Source organism: Amblyomma americanum, chromosome 8 (genome assembly GCF_052857255.1).
Source record: "Amblyomma americanum isolate KBUSLIRL-KWMA chromosome 8, ASM5285725v1, whole genome shotgun sequence".
NCBI lineage: Eukaryota > Metazoa > Arthropoda > Arachnida > Ixodida > Ixodidae > Amblyomma > Amblyomma americanum.
The window spans coordinates 34,565,829-34,584,749 of NC_135504.1; the positions used below are offsets into that span (position 1 = coordinate 34,565,829).

The window sequence follows — 18,921 nt, forward strand, 5'->3', positions numbered from 1 at the left end:
GCCATAAATTTAACTTTTTTTCACATTTTTAGGAATAACGTCAGTAATTAGTTTGTTATGACTACGCTATTTATGCAAATGAATGCGGTTGTTATTGAAAGTGATTTACTAGTATTACAAGAGTGTACTGGCATTTTGCAGAAGAAAAATTATGTATTATTCAGTTACGAATTCGACCGCAGCGTTACATTAGCTAACTTGTGGAGCAGGGTGGAACATTCTCTTTGTGGGCGCACTCTGTCGTTTTAAACATTTTTAGGAATAACGTAAGGAATTAGTCTGTTATGAGTACGTGGGTATGAAATAAAAGCGGTAGTTCTTGAAAGTGCAACTATATTAGTATTATTACTAGAGTCTGGATATGTTGAAAACTGGCATTTTGCCGAAACAAAAAATAATGTGTTACTCAGTTACGTACTCGACTGCAGCGCTACAATAGGATCTGGTGGAGCCGGGAGCAGCAGTGCCTCACTATCTCGTTTGCTGGGCGCACTATCTCTTTCGCTGTCTCCGAGATATCCCAGCGCCCAGTGCGGCGACATCTGGTCAGGTGGTTTCCGGTTGGCCGAGCGTGCGTTGAGGCGTGTGGTGTGTAGTCCCGTAGGGCTGGCAAGCAGGGGCGGTCGTAGTGGTAGGCGCTGGCCCGAGTGCGCGATTGGTGACGGGCCGTGGCGGCGGAGCCGTCGCCGACATTTCTCTTGTGTGGCTGCTGACCCGAGCATGGTGCGGAACCAGCCGCGTTCCGCACCCAACGAGATCGAGCGGTGGTGGGACGACCGAGTGGCAGCAGCGGCGGCGCACTGAGCGAGCGACAAGAGGGTCGTCGTCACGGAACTGTCATCATGGATAGGCTGCTGGCGCAGTGCGGCTGCCTCTACGGCCTCAAGTACGGGCCCGAAGAGCTCGAGTCGTTGCAGCGCAGCCACAAGATCGACAAAATGATCCAGAAGGACAAGCAAGTGTTCAGACGCCAGGTGAAGCTGCTGCTGCTGGGCGCCGGAGAAAGCGGCAAAAGCACTTTCCTCAAGCAGATGCGCATCATCCACAACTACAGCTTCGAGCCGGACCAGCTGCTCGAGTACCGGTCCTGCGTCTTCCAGAACGTGCTGCGCGGCATGAAGGTGCTGGTGGACGCGCGACGGAAGTTGGGCATCCCCTGGCAGCATCCTTCCAACGACGCGCACGGCCAGAGGCTGTTGGGCTACGAGTCAAGCCTGGAGCCCGCCGACGCCGAGACGTTTGGGCGGTACGCTCCTTCGGTGCGGGTTCTGTGGCAGGACGGCGGCATCCGGGCTGCGTTCGAACGCCGCATCGAATTCCAGCTGGTCAGTTCTTTCTGTTGCTGATAGGGGCGTGTGAATTGCGAAACCGTGTGAAATATTGGCAGCTGGCGAGTCTCGGTATCAATCGGGGCCTTTCCGTGGCAGCAAGCGTATTTTCTTGATAGCTGCCGCGATATATGTTGTCGCGGGAAGATTAGTACGACTGCAGCCCTTGCGCAGTAAGGGCAGCCGCTTGGCGTGTGATAAAGTTCTGTGCGACAATCTTTTCACTCGGCTGGCATCAGTTTGGCTCGAATGTTATCGGAATGCTTGCCGATATTAAGCACTTGCTGCTGCAAAGGCGTTTGCCTCCCCGCTGTCTTAGAGTAGTGCACTTTTTATGTTGATCTAGATAAGACGGATATTTGCGGCTTGTGCTCGGTAGGCGTTGCGGAGCGGGGGTTTCCAGGTTATGGGAACTTTATCCTCCTTTGCAGGGTGACGGAGTCCGCTACTTCTTCGACCACTTGGATCGAATCGCCACGAAGGTAAGCTTACCAGCTGGAGGGCGGGACCGCTATTGGTCGTTTGCATGTCACTAAGCTAAATTATTTTGTTTTTGGGCTTGCTGGCTCTGTGAAGATTTTTTGTTGTGCAGTGACACATTATGCCATGTGTTATAAGGGCATGCACACAAAGCATGGAAAAATAGACAAAGCACAATCAGCTGGGCTCGTACCATAATTTTTAATGAGAAATGAAACACTGTCAGCAACAGATTAACCATGGAGAAGATATATACTTGTAATGTAAACACAAGAATACAAAGATAACTGCTGCAGAAGAAATACAAGCGAGGTTCATTAACATTTCCACGAAAAGGTTTTTGCACCATCAAAGTGAAAATATTTAGTCTCCTCAGCCTTTTGCTCTTTCCATTTCAGTTGTCTTGTTTACGTTGTATTTGTTGTTGATAGTATATGCAAAAAAATTGAGGTAGTGACTTGTGTGCAGCTGAAAACATCAGTCACAAGATAAGTTATAGTGTACTAAAGTCGAAACTTGGGCTTGCTTGGTTCGTATTTACAAGCAACAGCATGTCAAAAGACAAGGAACAGTGAATGAGATGCTGTGTGTGTTCGTCCTGTTCATGGGCTCATATTTGCTGATGTTCTACAGCTTGTAAAGTGTAAAGTTATACTAGTGAGAAAACTTACTTTCGCATTTCCGCCCACTTTGCTTGGCATTTGAACAGCATCAGGTTTAGCTTGCTCTATGGCACATGAACTTGTCGTTATGCCACTCATCCATTTTCCCTCCATGATTGCTCTTTCCACATGAGCTGCATGCTATTACTGTTCATATTTCGACACACGTGCACGCTTTACAGCTCTTAGGTTGGCTTGTGAAATTGTGTTAAGTCGGTCAGAGACGATAGTCGTTATGTAGTGTCCCAAAAGATGTGTTCACTTGCAGTGCTTGGAAGGTGGTCCATGTCCATTTTAAATGGTTGTCTGAATGCTGGTAGTGTAACTTTGCAGCACTTGTTGTAGATATTGTTTAAAAATCGTTATTCTGTGGGTCCTTTAAAGGGAACCATGATCAAATCGTCTGTGATGTCCATGATGATGCCTTGCCATAATAACGCACTTTGTGCCTCCCATTATGTTTATCCAGGAGTACATACCCACCAACCAGGACATCTTGCATGCACGCAAAGCCACCAAGGGCATTACGGAGTTCGTGGTGCCGGTAAATGGCGTGCCATTCCGTTTCGTCGACGTCGGTGGGCAGAGGTCGCAGCGCCAAAAGTGGTTTCGTTGTTTCGACAGTGTCACTTCCATCCTCTTCCTTGTATCATCCAGCGAATTCGATCAGGTGGGTGCTGTCTTCTTCCTCATGTGCACAGCTCACCTGCACGTGCTAGTTTGCACATCCGTTTATATATTCAAAACTGCGTAGTGCAAAGTGGTGGAAAAGAAGTATAGGTATTAAGCAGGCATAAGTGCCTTACTTTTGCAGCGACAGTTTAATCAGGGAAATCTGACAGGGTCACTTCTGTCACTTAGTCACTGCTAGTTGTTTTCCACAAAGGAGAGTGATAAGCATAAGAGTTTTTCAAGTATAAGACAAAAGAAGGAAAGTAATAAACATTTCAGAGGAAGTACAGCTTTGATGAAAAGTCTTTGGGTCATATGGTCAGCTTTTGAGTGCCATAATGGTACCCTTACAGCACCAGTAATGACAAAAATGTTTTAAAGGTTAGGATGAGGGTTCTGTAACCCTGCAGAGACATTGAGGTGCCATGAGCTCTGCACCGCACGGTTGGAAAGCAGACTATAGGACCTTTAGAAATTTGACCAAGGATGTATATATGGTGCAGTGGGTGTAAACGATGAGATATTACAGATTGAAATTCCTCTCTCTGGTGTTTTCTTGGTGAAAAGAGAGTCTGTGGACAAAGGCTTAGAGACATTGTGGATAACTCTATCCAGATAATGTACCCAGCAAAAGATGGCTCTGTGGCTTTTTTTGACTTTGTTGATGTTTGCCTGGCAGCAACAAAATCCGGTTAACGTCAAGAAAATTGGATTTAACAATCTTCCTGCCAGTTGGTTCAATCTCGTGATGTCCTTATTGAAAAGGACGGTTTGCCATCATTTTGAAGTGCAGGGTGGCATAGCATAGCCTCTGGGATCCGCGCCCCAAAATCTATATCTCTGCATGCATTTTCCTTGCGAAATCGGCCGGTGGCGGCGGCACCTGTGTTTTGTTTCTTTCTAACTTACAACAGCTTTTTTTGTCAGTGAGAGCAGTCTCTTTGAGATTAGAATGCACTACCCTACAGATATAGGCAAAGTCCTACTTGCCTTCAATGTCCCTTTAATGCTGCAACTGAGCCTCCGATTAGAAGTGCTGACTGTCACCTTCATTATGTGGTTGACGTTGCATGCCCTTGATGCTAGGAGGCACAGTACACACTGAAAGAGCTTTTTTGTAGCGATAGCTACATTACGGTAGCATTTCGAGCCTTCAGCGTGGCTGCGCCGCCACGCTGTCACATGGTTGGTCACGTGCTGCGGAGCAGCTGCCGGCGGCGCGTTGCCGTGGCTGGTGACGTGACCAGCCACGTGGTGCGGCTGACTGCAGTTCAACTGAGCAAGCTCCACTCTGTCAGCTGTAGCTATCACATCACTCTAGGCTTAACCAGAGCTAAACCACCGCCAATTTTTTTTATCTTCAGAGGTTGGCAGTCATTGACGACGTAATTAGTTAATGCGTTGAAAAGGAAACAGCTGGAAATAATTGTCTAGTGATGAAAGTGAGTAAAAGGATTGCAGCGCGAACAGCTTGGAAGGAAAACAGGAGAAGAGGCAAACACAATGCTGACTTACAACTTAAGTTTATTGAAAGGAATTTTGCAAATATGTATGTCAGGGAATGAAAGGCACAAGTAACAACTTTAATACTTCACAGCATTTCCATGCAAGCAAATCTAATGTCGACATATACGCAAGAAGAGCAATTCTTTTCCTACAGGAACGACGATGCTGTGCTGGTATATGCATCCTCTGAATTTACGATTCCACGTGCTGCCATTATTTCTCCTATGAGAGTGTCCTTGTGCTTTTGCAGCAAGGGACACTTTTTAAATGTAGCATGGCGGCCACAATCTTTGGCGGGAGCCACAGATTGTGTTCCTGTTGGAGAATGCGTTATGGCTGAAATTAAATGAAATTGGTTTTTAGCAAAGGACACAGTAACTGTGTCGCATACCTCAGTCGACACCCGAACTGCGCTGTGAGGGAAGGGATGGAGGGAGTGAAAGGAAGAAAGAGGTGCGGTAGCTTCTGTTTATGGTTTTATGGTTTATAGGGGTTTAACGTCCCAAAGTGACTCAGGCTATGAGAGACGCCGTAGTGAAGGGCTCTAGAAATTAAGACCACCTGGGGTTCTTTAACATGCACTGACATTGCACAGTATATGGGCCTCTAGAATTTGGCCTTCATCGAAATTTGACCGCCGCGGCAGCGATCGAACTCGTCTTTCAGGCTAGCAGCCGAATGCCATAACCACTGAGTCATTGTGGCGATTCAACTTCTTGGCTGATACAGCATACCCCATTGCTAGTGTAAGAAATAGGATGCTGTGATGCATGATGCAAAGCAGCTTTTTCATATGACGGGCCTTATAATGTGCTTGATGTTTTCTTTAGCCAGTTCACTCCGGAGAGCATGGAAATTACTGGATGCTTGAAAGGGAAATGCGATCCCTCTATTTTTAGAAAATTTCGTCAGATACTCAGCGAATTTAAATATCTTTTTCTGCTTGTGGCAGGAGTCAAAGTTTTGCTGCACTGGTAATGTGTGCAGAAATTCTCCTTGTTTTTGCCATCTTGGCTTTGGGAGAGCTGCCCAAGTGCATACATTGACATTTTCCTTGAGCTTCAAATTAAATTTACGTTCACTGTGCTGAGCTAAATAAATCATTCTGCTCCTTATTTTAAAATTTGCATTCAAGTGCGTGCCTTCTTCTCGACCACAGTGGCTTTTGGTGTGGTATTTGCTGTGTTTGCCTGGTTCTGATCGAGCAGAAATGGGGAAATTCAGATAATATGGGAAATAACGCCGCGTGACTTTGCTGAGATCCTAACATCGTTTAATCGCTTTCTAGGACCGGTATTGAGACAGCACACTTGTTGAAGCTTGCAAGAGTGGGGAAAAAGCTGCATTGTTTGTACTACCACTCGAGTCAGGTGCTTCATCAAAGGTCGCACTTAGCGGCTCACTGTGAATAGTGAAGGCGACTGGCAGCAGTGGTTTTGTCTGTTTTGCATGGAGAGGCTCGACATGTAGTCCGGGTGACCGGCATTTGAAAACAGCCCCCCTGCGTTCGAAGTACGATAGCACGCACATGAAATATTGTGTATAAACTTCTCACGCTGAGAACACGAGAGAACGCGAATGAGTTGCAGGCATTGATTCTTGCATTGTTCGCCACATGACCGAAGAGCAACCATGCGGATTAAGAAGCGAAAACTAACTGATCAGATTTGGACGCATAAATTCAATGCCAGCTGTGAAGCTGAACTGTCACTGAACTTGTCCCTCTCCATGGCCGCTACTTGTTGCTTTTGCCCCTACCTGACTGCAACTTGTGGAAGCTTATGCTGCTTTGGTTTGCAGTTCAATCAATTGCACCACAATTTGTCGGCATGCCACTAATTGTGTTCAAAAACATGCAAGCCTTGTACACCAAATGTGGATTGCTCCGCATTTTTGTCTTCTGATGACCTTTTTGTCACTGCTTACACCAACGCCATTGCATCTTCGTGGTGTCATGGGCTGGCTGTTATCTATATGCAATTATGAATTACCACAATGGTGGCCTAATGGTTTGAGCCACCTGACATGCAGGAGGTGCAGGGTTCAATTTTCAATGCCGCTAGGTGTCCACCAGTGATGCAGGGGTACAAACTTCCATGGTCTGGTGCCTGGCCTATCTGGGGTGAAATGCTTGGGAAATGTGTCATTGACCCCACCTTGTGTAAACGAAAATACCTTGTGCCATGGCGCTCTTTGGCCAGAAAGCTGCCCGTATGCCATGAAATTTATTATCATATGCAGAACTGAAGTATAATGAAATGCCAAGTTGCCATTCGAAAGCTATAAGCGCACAAGAAAACTGGGTTGATGAGATTTGACCTGGCACTGGTGCGGCAAAAATTGCGCTGCCAGGGTGAAGCTTTAGATAACTCGGCTTCCTGTTCATTATAACTTATAACATGCAGTGCCTTCCCGCTTTTCTTTGTATTCTTACTGTATTAGCAGTACCAGGCAGGAGCTTATTGGTTTACGTTTTTTTTATGGCAGCTCCACCATACTTTTTGTATTAGCAGTACAGTAGAACCCCGCTGTTAGGTTCTTTACTGCTGCGTTTTCCCGGCTGTTACGTCGTTTTCGTCTGGTCCCGGCATAGCTCCCATAGGATCCAATGTATTGGGTACCCCGCTGTTACGTTGTAGCTGTGAAAACGTTCCCGCATGATACGTCGCAACCTGGCACCCCGAACCCGGCTGGGCAACGCGCGCCAACCGCCATTTTGACGAGTCTTGGCCAGGCTTGGCTACGGAATTGGCTACAAGACCATGGCCTCTGAGATCACCCCCTTGCACGCGCGTGGGTAATCTCGGAGGCCATAAAAAGCCGCACGCGAGTTGGAGAGATTGCCACTAGATGGCCACTGCCTCGTCAGCCGAAGCGAGTAAAACCCGCGGGCCCGCAGCAATCCAGTCTTTCTTGTTTGTGCGGTTCAACCCATCCGAGTTGTCCGTGTCCTTCCGTCAACAGCTACGCTGCCTACGCCTCGTCAGGCCTCGCTTATCCAGTCTTTCTTGTTTGTGCGGTTCAACCCATCCGAGTTGTCCGTGTCCTCCCGTCAACACCTACGCTGCCTACGCCTCGTCGGGCCTCGCTAACACCGCGAGCGATTTGTCGTCCTTTGATGGCGTCGCGCAAGCGCAAGGCGCTTTCCCTCGAGGAAAAGCTGGATGTTCTCAACGCAGTCGACAGGCAGCCAGCGCGGAAAAGAGTCGACATCGCCAAGGATCTTGGTCTGGCACCCTCGACGCTTAACAGCATCGTCTCGAAGCGTGCCGAGATACAAGGGAATGCCGCGCTCTTCGGCCCGAAAGCTAAGCAGGCTCGTGGCACCAAGTTGGAAACCTCGACGAGTCGCTTCTTACTTGGTTTAAACAAGCTCGCGCTGCCGGTGTTTACTTCGACGGCAGCATTTTGCGCGAGAAGGCGATGGAAATAGCCGACCGACTGGGCATCAGTGACATTGCGGCGTCAAATGGCTGGATCGACCGTTTCCGGAAGAGGCACGGCATCGCGTATAAGACGGTATCTGGGGAAGCAGCAAGTGTAAACTTAGAAACAGTCGACGATTGGAAGGCCACACTATCTGCCATAATTGAGGGGTATGAGCCTCGTGACATTTACAATGCCGACGAAACGGGTCTTTTCTTTCGGGTGCAGCCATCCAAGTCGTTAAGCCTGAAGGGCGAAGCATGCCACGGAGGCAAATGCAGCAAAGAACGATTGACGGTGCTCCTTTGCTGCAACATAGATGGCTCGGACAAGCTGAAGCCATGGGTAATCGGAAAATACCGAAACCCACGGTGCTTAAAGAACATTCGCCTGCTGCCATGTCACTATAGAAGCAACAGTCGTGCATGGATGACGGGTTCTTTGTTCGAAGAATTTCTTCGTTACTTCGACAACAAGATGGGCTCCCAGTGCAGGAGTGTTGTCCTTTTTCTGGACAGTTGTGCTGCCCACCCGAGAGACCCGTCGTTTCTTAGGAACGTTAAGCTTGTTTCTTTTCCTGCAAACACTACAAGCGACTTGCAGCCGTTGGATGCCGGCGTCATAAAGAACTTAAAGCACTCGTACAGGAAGTCCATCGTAAAGCGCTGTCTGGCGCGTATTGATCGCGGACAGCAGCCTACGATCGTTTCAATACTGGACGCTATGCACTACGTCGCTTCAGCGTGGACTGCAGTGAGCGCGTCAACTGCACAGCACTGCTTCGCGCGGTGTGGCTTTCGCATGGACGGCAGAGAGGAAACTGCCACGGAAGCTGAAGAGACGGAAGCAGCCTCTCATGATCAAGAGCTGAGTGAAGCTTTGAATGTGCTGAGTGCCACGGGAGTCACGTATGACGACTACGTTGCCGTGGATGCTGCTGTCGTGACGTCCGAGTATCAGAGTATCGCCGAGATCGTTGCAGACTCGGTCGCGAGTGAAGCCTCAGACTGTGATGACGACGAGGAGCACGAGCCGCATGATTCCGGTGAGTTGGCGGACCCGAGCTTTGGAGAAGCCGTCGCTGCTCTGGACCTCCTCCGCAGGTACGTCGCACCTCAAAGCGACGCTGAGAGCAATGCAGCTTTCCAGGCCATCGAGAAACGCGCGGTGTTTTCCAGCGAGCGGAAAAAACGGCAATCGACCATTCTCGATTTTTTTAAGACCTAAGCTCACTTGATGTCAAAATAAATTGTTTCAAGGCAAAGCTGCACTGTTTTCTTTAATTTTCGGAGCTTTCCTCACTGTTGCGTTTTCCTGGCTGTTACGTTTTTTCTTCACGGTCCGGTGAAAAACGTATGAACGGGGTTCCACTGTATTATGATTGTGAAGGTCAGGGATGTTGGCTGTCGAAAGCCGTGCCATGCCGAAGAGCAGCTAGTATCTCTGGTGCAACGGAAAGGTTGCAATGGAGCACCTGCCTCCTCATTCTCCCATCCATCTGCCTGCTTGTAGGCATGCCGAGAGATTGTGAGCACGCCTTTATTTGCATACTCTTGAAGCGAACTGCTGCTTCGTCTCGTTTTCCTGCGCAAGAATTTCTGAGCCAGCTATGGAAAGGCAGGGGCTTTAGCAGATGTTAGCTTCTCCAAGAATTTTATTGCTGTAAGCAGCGCTGCTGAGAAAAACGTAAATGCTTAGGCTAATGCTATCACACAGTGTGATACGCTAAGACTGAGTTAGCAACAGCTATAATCATTCTTCTTTCTGTTGCTGGCGCCACAGATGCTGTTGCTCTGCTTGCTGACCGCTCAGGGCTGCTACCTCATATTCCACATTCGCTTGGGCCGAGAGTAGACAAGTTTGCTTACTTGAAGTGCAGGAGGAGAACCGAGCGAGCGGGTGGTGGCAGTACTTTTTTGGCAGATGTCGGTGTAGAGTGTGTCGGGCTCTATGCTTAGGCGAAGTGTAAAGGCATGTGCTGCTAACAAAGACTTTGCATATCATGTTGTGTGACCACTTTAGCCTAAGCATTTACATTAGAACATTTTTTGGTAATGATGGGTGTCCTTTTTTTTAAAAATATATGTGCATTACTACCATCGCTTCCACACACTCTTTCTGTCTGGTGTTGTATGATACTGCTGTCACCTTCCAGGAGGCATCTGCCCACCACCCATCCACCTCTGCAATCCAGAATCCTCCACCTACTACCATACAACCGACATTTCATCCTCCAGAAACTCGCCAACCACCAACCTTTGTCCTCCAGAAGGCCTCCATGTGCTGTCCACCCACTTTCACTGACCAGAAGCTTTGACCCACCAACAAACAACCCACCGTCACCTTACAGAAGCTTCCCCAACCAGCCGTCTCCACCCTCCTGACATCTCCATCCAGCAGAAGCCCACACAACACTGGAACGAAAAGACGACAATGAAACTTAGTTCATAGACGCAACAGGGAGGCGATCATTGTATAAGTGAAATGTGCTACCAATACTGCTTGTGCAGATTTTGCATTATATCATTTGGTCACCCGTTTATTTTTTTTTTTCCAGTTTTTATATTTTGTTATTTAGCATTTAACTTTTCTTATCTGTGTAATTCATTATATTTTATCAGTTGATTCACTAAAGTACGTTATTTTTTTCTCTTTGAATTCGTACTATGTCAGCTGTTGAAATATTTTTTTTTTTACTCTGTGTATGGTTAATCTTTCAGCACTTCACTTTTACCTGCTTGATACCTTTTTCTCCTGGTACAGTGACTATTTTTTGTGCATGTACACATGGAACAGTCATTGAGTTGAGCCGTCTCCCTATCCTGGAGCAGCCTCATATGTCAGGGTAGGAGTATGTTTGAAATAAAAAAAATGTTCGCTCCCCATGTGTGCAGGCGCTGCTTGAGGACCGCTGTACCAACCGTCTGGTGGAGTCAAGGAGCATCTTCGAGACCATAGTGAATAACCGGTGCTTTGCCGAAGTGTCCATCATCCTGTTCTTCAATAAGACGGACCTGCTGCGTGAGAAGCTGCTCTCGCGGGCCACGAGCATCGCCGACTACATTGAGGGCTTCCGGGGCGATCCGTACAACCTGGCTGACGTGCAGCGCTTCCTGGTCAACTGGTTCTACCAGGCCCGCCGCAGCCAGCACAAGCCCCTCTTCCACCATTTCACAACGGCCGTGGACACAGAGAACGTCAAGGTGGTGTTCAACGCAGTGCGCGACACCATCCTGCAGAAGAACATCACTCAGCTCATGCTGCAGTAGTGCAAGCGAGCTGGCTTCCTCCTCTCTGTGTTGTGCGTGCGCATGTCTGCTGTGCGGACACGCAGCTGCACCAGTGTGTGAGGCTGGTCGTGTTGGAGCGTGCGGATCTCGGCAAGCCTGGTGGCGCCCTTTATCGCTGGAGACAGCTGTGACACCTTTTTACACGTTTTACTCGACCGGCTTCCTCATCTTTCATTTTGTGAGACTTTACGCCACCTTAGATCTTTAATGTTGAATCTGCTCTTGAGCCAGATTTTATTTGGGATTCTTTGCAAACTGAAGGTGGTCTGTGAAAAACCTGAGAAAAACTTAGATTTATTTTTTTCTATTTGGTATGATGTGGCTCAACAATTTAGTTTGGTGACTTCAGATGTGCTTTAGAGCATTGCCGCGGGCAGCTGCATACTGCCAGGAATGTAGCGTGCTTTCCGTTCGGTAGTCTGTTCTTGCACGCTCTTGCAAGGCCTGCTTTGTGGATGCTGCAGGAGAGGTGCCTTCTGTGGTAGGTGTGCAGCTTCATGCCAGGCTGCACTTTCCAGCAGTCTCCGCTGCTCTAGTCCGAAGTGCAGCTTCAACGAAACTTCCTCCTGCAGGATCCCTCGTACGATGCACTACTTGCTGGCACGTCTAGGAGTACAAACGACGCCTACAATCGATGTACATACTGTAAATAGGTACACCAAGTGCCTCGGCGTTCGGTGAACCCGCTCTGCATTTCGACAAACTCTGTGCCACGCTTGGCGGTGCGGTCTTCACATCTTTCACGTGAGGTGCACACGACTTCTCGAAATAGATTTCTATTTAAACAAACGTGGGCTTACTAGAGTGTGTCGGAAATTGGCAGAGCTTGTAGTTTATGCTTAGTTCTGTTTGCGTAAACACTTGTCACGATCTTTGGCAGAACCTGAAACTGAAACCTGAAATCGATGAGGGAAAAAGAACACTGGACTGCAGTTGGTGCCTGGGCCACTTTCCAAGATTGTGGCTCTAGGCAACGCGTTTGTTGTTACTATTATAAGGATGTGCCGAGGTCTTGTTGAGGCTACATGTTTGAGCTTTCGCTGCAGATTATGATGAGACATGAGCAGAAATATAAAACCCATTGCAAAGAAGAGCAAAGTGAAATGTGAGCTGGACGTGATGTTTTGGAAATTGCAGGGAGCCATTTACTTCTCCTGCAGGATGACTGCGTTTTTTTGTGCTGCTTGACTGTGGCCAGCTAATACTGAATATTAGGGTGTTTAATAGGGTATGGTACATATATTGGTCTCTACAAGTTTACAATGGGCATGCATTTTTTTGCTTGCGCAGAATTTCTACGAATGCTTTTACAAAGTTAGTCTTGTACTAAGTAATTGTAAATACTCATAGTATATCGGGTGTGTGTTCACTCAAGTGTTAAGATTGGAGCTTGTAGGAATTGGTGTTCAGCCTTTCAAGTTCCTGAGGCTAAAAGTACTCAGTTTAATTTATCACGGGCGCCATGCTCGGATGGTGTTTTGCGTTGAAGGATTGCATTCTGGCCTTACAGCTGTTGTACTGCTTTATGTGAGCAGTGTTATTTTACTTGCATTTCACTCGCATACTCCTCCTGTCTGTACGTCTGTTTGCAGAATGCTACGTCGTGTGCCAAGTAATTTCTTAACGAGGGTGAAGCAGAGCTTGTACCCATTTCAAAGACTACAGTATCATTGTTAGCAGCTAAGCAAGCCTCTCCAGCACTATCTTTGTTGTGTGTTGTCAGTGGTGTGTACCTGTATTTGCGAGCTGCTAATGGCAGCTATCATTTTATATAAAGATTACCTGGTGCTATATTATGTGAAAGCGGAAGAGCATATTTTTTCCCCGAAGTCTAATGCATTTGTAGCCTTCCAGTTTGCATCTTGTAGCTCACAAGCCATCCATCATCTCAGCTGTTTATATTTCAACAAAAGATAAGGAACACTATTGCAGTATTGGTGAGATCCTGTCCTTCAGCCATGTGTAGGCAGAAAAGGCTGGCCATTTGGCCGAGATAACCAGCCTTATAGTTGTGGAGAACAAGTGGTGGATGTCTTGTGCAGCTTCCTTTCTTTGTGGGCGGGCTTCACTCTTTCTGTTGCATCCTGTTTTTCTGCAACCTCTTATCTGATCCTTTCTAGGTAGTTTCACGTAATACAGAGTCTACTATAGTCGACTAACCTGTGCATTTTTCATATCCTGCCTGTTGTCTGTTTTCTGGATGCAAACTGCCCTGTCGCAAACATGTTGTGCAGCTGAACAAAATGAGAACAAATGGAACCAAGCAGCTTACATTTGGTGCATTTTATGTTGTCAGTATGGTTAGCATGGATGAGGTGCTACTAAACATCACAAGTGTTGATAGATTGCATGTACTTTAAAGCCAGGTTTCATGCTGCATGCAACCGTGGTGCTCTTCCTTAATTGTTTTAACTCATGGTTGAATGTTTGTGTTATATTATGAGAGTGTGTGTTGCATGCAGGAAGAGAAACTACTGTCACAAGTGTTGTAACCTCCTCCTTCCTCATGAGGCTAAAACCTTCACATGCTCCAGTCTATGGTCAGAAATTTTCCTCATAAGGCCGGAGCCTGCACAGGCTCTAGCCTGTGCTTGAAACTTTCCCTCATGAGGGTGAAACCCTCACAGGCTCTAGCCTTGGCTATAAAGTTTTCTTTGCACGCTCGAAAGTTTTCCTCATTACGCTGGAGCTCTCACAGGCTCTGTCATAAAGTGCAGGTTGTTGAGACTGTGCCCCATGATGGAATGCACTGATTCACTTGTGCCTGACATTGTTACTCCAACCTGGCGTTGATTGTGTGTGGTGTGATGAGTGCCAGCATCCACTTGCACTTCCGATTTGTGCTGCAGGTCAGTGAAGCTTGACTCAGGGAAAGGTGGTCTAGACAGCTTGTTCTCTACAATCCTAGTATTCTTTTTTTTGCTAAGTGGTCGTGTGCTAGGATGTATTTCCCACCCCCCCCACTCCCCAGCTTCTTGCTGTTGTGCCTTAGTAGTGGGATAGACTGTTGTGACTTCTTTAGGTATTTGTCGTTGCTGAATCCCTGCCCATCTTAAGCTGCGTTGGTATGCAATGTAGTTTGTGTTTGTTCAGGGCTGAAAAAGTGAGCTCATTTTTCTTTTAATTTTTGCACCTCGAAACAGCAGTAACAGCGTCCAGTGAAGTTAAGCCTATGGAGGCAGGCATGCTAAATAGAGAGCTGTCTGGCACAGGGTCCAGTTTATGTGTGCTGGATGCAACGAAGAAGTGTTACTCATGCAAATGAAAAGCAGTTATTTTTTATTTTTAAGAAGTTTTGAAAAATAAAAGTGTCAAACAATACTGGTTCTCTGTTTTATGCTAGCTTCGAGAGATGGCAGCGAGTCAGGTATTGTTATTTGCAGCATATTGTTCAATTTATTCATTATGTCGTATGCATTTGTAACTTGAAAGCATTCCTCGGACATGGTGGGTTATCATTTGAGACAGGATACTTGTGACAGGTGTGACTGTAATGGTAATCTAAGTCTTAGCATTTGTATCGTTCCCTTGTGCTGGTCTGCAGGGACAAATCTGATTGTTAGAAGAGTGATACAGGAGCCTTTATAAAATGGGCGTGAAGGCTGGCTGCCACTGTGAGGAGGAGGAGGAAAGGCAGGGAAATTAACCAGAAGAATATCCAGTTTGCTACCCAATGTAACTAGTTGATATTCATATGATGTAGCAAAACTAGTGAAAAAATATTACCAGGTCAAGTATGAGGACACAGGACAGTGCTGATATATGAAGGCTTCCTACCTTGTGTTACAATATTAGAGGCGATGTACATGTTTAATGTCATTAAAGTGCCTCCACCACTATAGTCTACATACTGTGAAACAAGAACAGAAGTCCAGCGAGATGAGCACATTTGACTGATTAGTTTTGTGTAGAATGAAGGATGGACATTAGCTAATGCGCTTAAAATGCACATAGCACACGTCTCGTGGTTTTGGTAGAAATTAGCTTAGCTCAATCTGCCTGGTTGCACGTAGCTGCCACTTTGTATGGATATTGCACGGAAGGTGACTGGCATATGTGGCAGTTCGTTGGCTGTACTGAGGGGTGGTATTGTTTAATAGCTTTTGCCACGTCGGGGGAGCGGCGCCAGTGCTTTAAATTAAAACCCGATTCCGGAGTTTTTTTGAGATTCACACATTCGAATGAAACTTTCACTGTGGCCTTTCCTCCTTGTCCTGATAACTTCCACATGTGGCAGTTCGTTGGGTGTACTGAGGGGTGGTATTGTTTAATACCTTTTGCCACGTCGGGGGAGCGGCGCTAGTGCTTCCGACTCCGGGTTTTTTTTGAGATTCACACATTCGAATGAAACTTTCACTGTGGCCTTTCCTCCTTGTTCTGATAACTTCTACAGAGCTTGACAGCCATGTAGAAATTCCTGCGCATGTTGACTTAATGTTTGCTAATTCCTTGGCCTCAGTTCAGGGAATTTCTGTGGTGAAAACTGCATTTGCAGCATCATGAACATTAATATCAAGTTACCGCTCTCTGTCCCTACGTGAAAAAAGTTTTGAGGATTGCATTAGGTCGCCTTGACATTTTATGAATGGAGTCGTCATTTCCAGTCGTTATTTCAGATATTCAATGCATATGAGTATTTTTTCAATTAATGGCTATGACATCATCACTACGTCGACCGAATTACTACCAAATATGGCACTGCCTTCAGACCCGCACTCTTCCCTCCCTTTTCTTGCTCTCGTGTGTACCCGGAAGCTTACACCCGTTCCTGTACCCAGTGCAGCCACCCCCACGCTACTCTTATCCACATTCTTCTTGAATGTCCGAAGCTCCTGACCAAATGGGAGGAATTGGAGATTCTACTGCGCTCGACAGACCCGGCCAGGCCGAAGATCGCCACAGACTGGGCTGCCCACGTTGTGGAGCTCCATGAACTCGTGAACACATAGTGCAGTGGGGCTATACGGGGACCCAGGGACCTACGCGTCCGAAATCCCTTGGTTATTAAAGTTATTTCTCTCTGTATGCGCATAGCCGCACCAGTGATACCGCTGCCACGTGCGAAACGCATCCAAAAGGCACTGCATTCTTCGTGGCGAACAGCTTCAGAGGAAAGTGCAGCCAAAATGAGCAGGGTACTCTATTGTGTGGCACCACTAAGAGGCGGTCAGCATGGTTTCGAATTCAGGGACCAGTGTCTTGAAGCGCTAGCATAAGCCCGGTGAACGTGGGAAGCTAAAAGTCATTTGCAGACTCACAGTACAATCTGCATGTAGCGTGAAGACTCGACAATTCTAAATGAAAGGTGTTCACGGCTCCTAACACCACTCGCCCCACTTTCGTAAAGTAGCAGGCTCTTTTGAAAGTGCAGTAACAGAAATTTTGACTACCGAATTCTCAGCTCTGCAGCAGTGCCTTAAGGTTCTTTTCCTGTGTATGAGATGGTGAAATAAAATAAAGATGGTTGTTTTTTATTTATCGGCGCTTAACTGAATGAGTGTAGCTTATGTAACATAAGATGCCAGCAATGGTGCACTGATATAAAACCTGTCAAAGTGAAGTCGTATTAGGCGATCTTTTTTAATAGAATTTTTCTCAGCCACCCAATCAAACTGCTCTCCTCGTAATGTTACCTTCACATAGCCAATTTCAGCACTGGTCGACTGATGGCGTACTCTAAGCGGGATGGTGTTAGGGTGCCTCGATGCCAGCGCCGCCGTCCAGGGTGGTGACACGCTTTGGCATGCGCCGCGCCGCCGTCTTCTCCGCGCTCGCCATCTTGGGGCAAGTCGCTTTTCGTGCCGCTGCTGTGGATTGTTCGAAGCCGTGTTTTGCGCTGGATTCTGAGCTGATGAACTGCTTTAATTCACGAAAAATAGCATGCCAGGGTGTTGTGTTCCATTGTGTGCCGGCTCGGCGAAGAAAGGAGCGCGATGTTTTCGTTTTCCACGGGATGAGGGACGGAGAAAAATATGGGAGGCGAAAGTGAAGCGTGAGAACTGGAAGGCGAATGACAACGCGAAGATCTGCGAGGTAAGCCACAATGTCTGTGCTCTTTTTATGCATCATTAAAACTTCTTTTTTTGGCTAGTTTGCTCATATAGATAATGTAAAAAAATTTAGCGCGAACAGACACAGACCACGAGGAAGATGAGAGAGAGAGAGAGAGAGAGAGAGAGAGAGAGAGAGAGAGACACACACACACACACACACACACACACACACACACACACACACACACACACACACACACACACACACACACACACACACACACACACACACACACACACACACACACACACACACACACACACACACACACACACACACACACACACACACACACACACACACACAAGCGCTTGTGTTTGTGTGCCGTCTTTCTCGTGGTCGTTGTCTGCGCTAAAGCTTTTAGATCTTTTTCTAAATGTCGCTCACAGTTATGTGCTTTCAGTAGGAATAACATTATACCACACCGCTTCGCCCATCCGCTCGTAAGCACTGACTTTGTGCGGTTTGAATATATGTTTTTGCCTTGTTCACCAATCTCGCACTGTGCGCAACAGGAATTTTTGTGTGCCTTCAAAGCTGCAGCTCGAAGCCTAGTTAGAAACGTGAGTACAGCACGTGTTGCATCGCATTGCCTGGCATTGGAAGTAGCGCGCTTTGTTCTTGAGGCGGAGCATTTTGAATTACCAGTTATGTGAAGGCTTACAAGCTAAATATATGAATCATTGCGTCTTTTCACTTTCCGTGAGCTACACTGAACTTCCGTATCATTCACGGAGTGTCTCACGATGATCTTTACTCTCTCGCGATCGCACATTTTTTTTGTTCAGAGCCGCGGTGAAAACACGTGAAGCAGGTGGACACCGGTATTTGTCGAAGGAATGCGCCATTGTACTCTTTCAACAGCTGCCCTTTACACTCGATCTTGAAAGCTGGTAGCAGCCGTCGAGGCTTCCGGTTCACGCAGATTAAGGAGCATTCCCCTCTCTCCTTTTCAAAAAAGAATATAATAGAGGCTGACGGGTGAACCTCCCACGTGCTACCTACCCACTTTTGTGGCCAGAGTAGGAAGTGAAAATGCAGTCTATGAACAGGCAGTTTCGGTTGCAAAAACCTGCCTACGAGTCAGCCGTTCTGGAATTTTGCAAGTGGTCTTTTCGCAAGTGCTAAATTCTGCGCAGCACAAATAATAGGCCCCTTCACCTTCCTTTTCTCAAATTATTCACGGGAATAATTTTTCGAGGTATTTGCGATTCGCAACGAACCCAAAGTTAGGCCCTCGCGAAAATTAAGTCGTTTACAGTATATGGCTGGCAATTCGACTAGTCGCGAAGAAACTTCTATTGTGAACTGTCCGTCGCTTTAAGAAAGCGGTCGCGAGGAAGCAAGGTGCCTGCGCAGTACAGAAGTTCATCCCGAATACAGCTCTTTCTTCTCCATGTAATGACACATCGCGAGGCGAAGTGCACCGTTGTCAAACGCGCAAATACAGGTCCGAGGTTAAGCCAAATTTAAGTGAAGTTAAATTTGCCCGTCCGACACCCG

At 47.0% G+C, this 18,921-nt stretch overlaps 1 protein-coding gene across 2 annotated transcripts; it reads left to right on the forward strand.

Annotated features, from left to right (window-relative positions):
- The first annotated feature begins 494 nt into the window (after positions 1-494).
- Positions 495-14,685, forward strand: cta (Guanine nucleotide-binding protein subunit alpha cta). 2 transcript variants are annotated; one of them, XR_013307979.1, is made up of 5 exons: positions 495-1,325; positions 1,760-1,810; positions 2,940-3,140; positions 10,969-13,941; positions 13,992-14,685. XR_013307979.1 is itself a non-coding variant. In XM_077634414.1 (4 exons), the coding sequence occupies exons 1-4, from the start codon at positions 843-845 to the stop codon at positions 11,341-11,343; spliced, it is 1,110 nt and encodes a 369-aa protein (XP_077490540.1). In that variant the 5' UTR covers positions 495-842; the 3' UTR covers positions 11,344-14,685. The 2 variants fall into 2 exon arrangements, 1 of the variants encoding a protein (XP_077490540.1); XM_077634414.1 differs by having other exon boundaries at positions 10,969-14,685.
- The last annotated feature ends 4,236 nt before the right edge of the window (positions 14,686-18,921 follow it).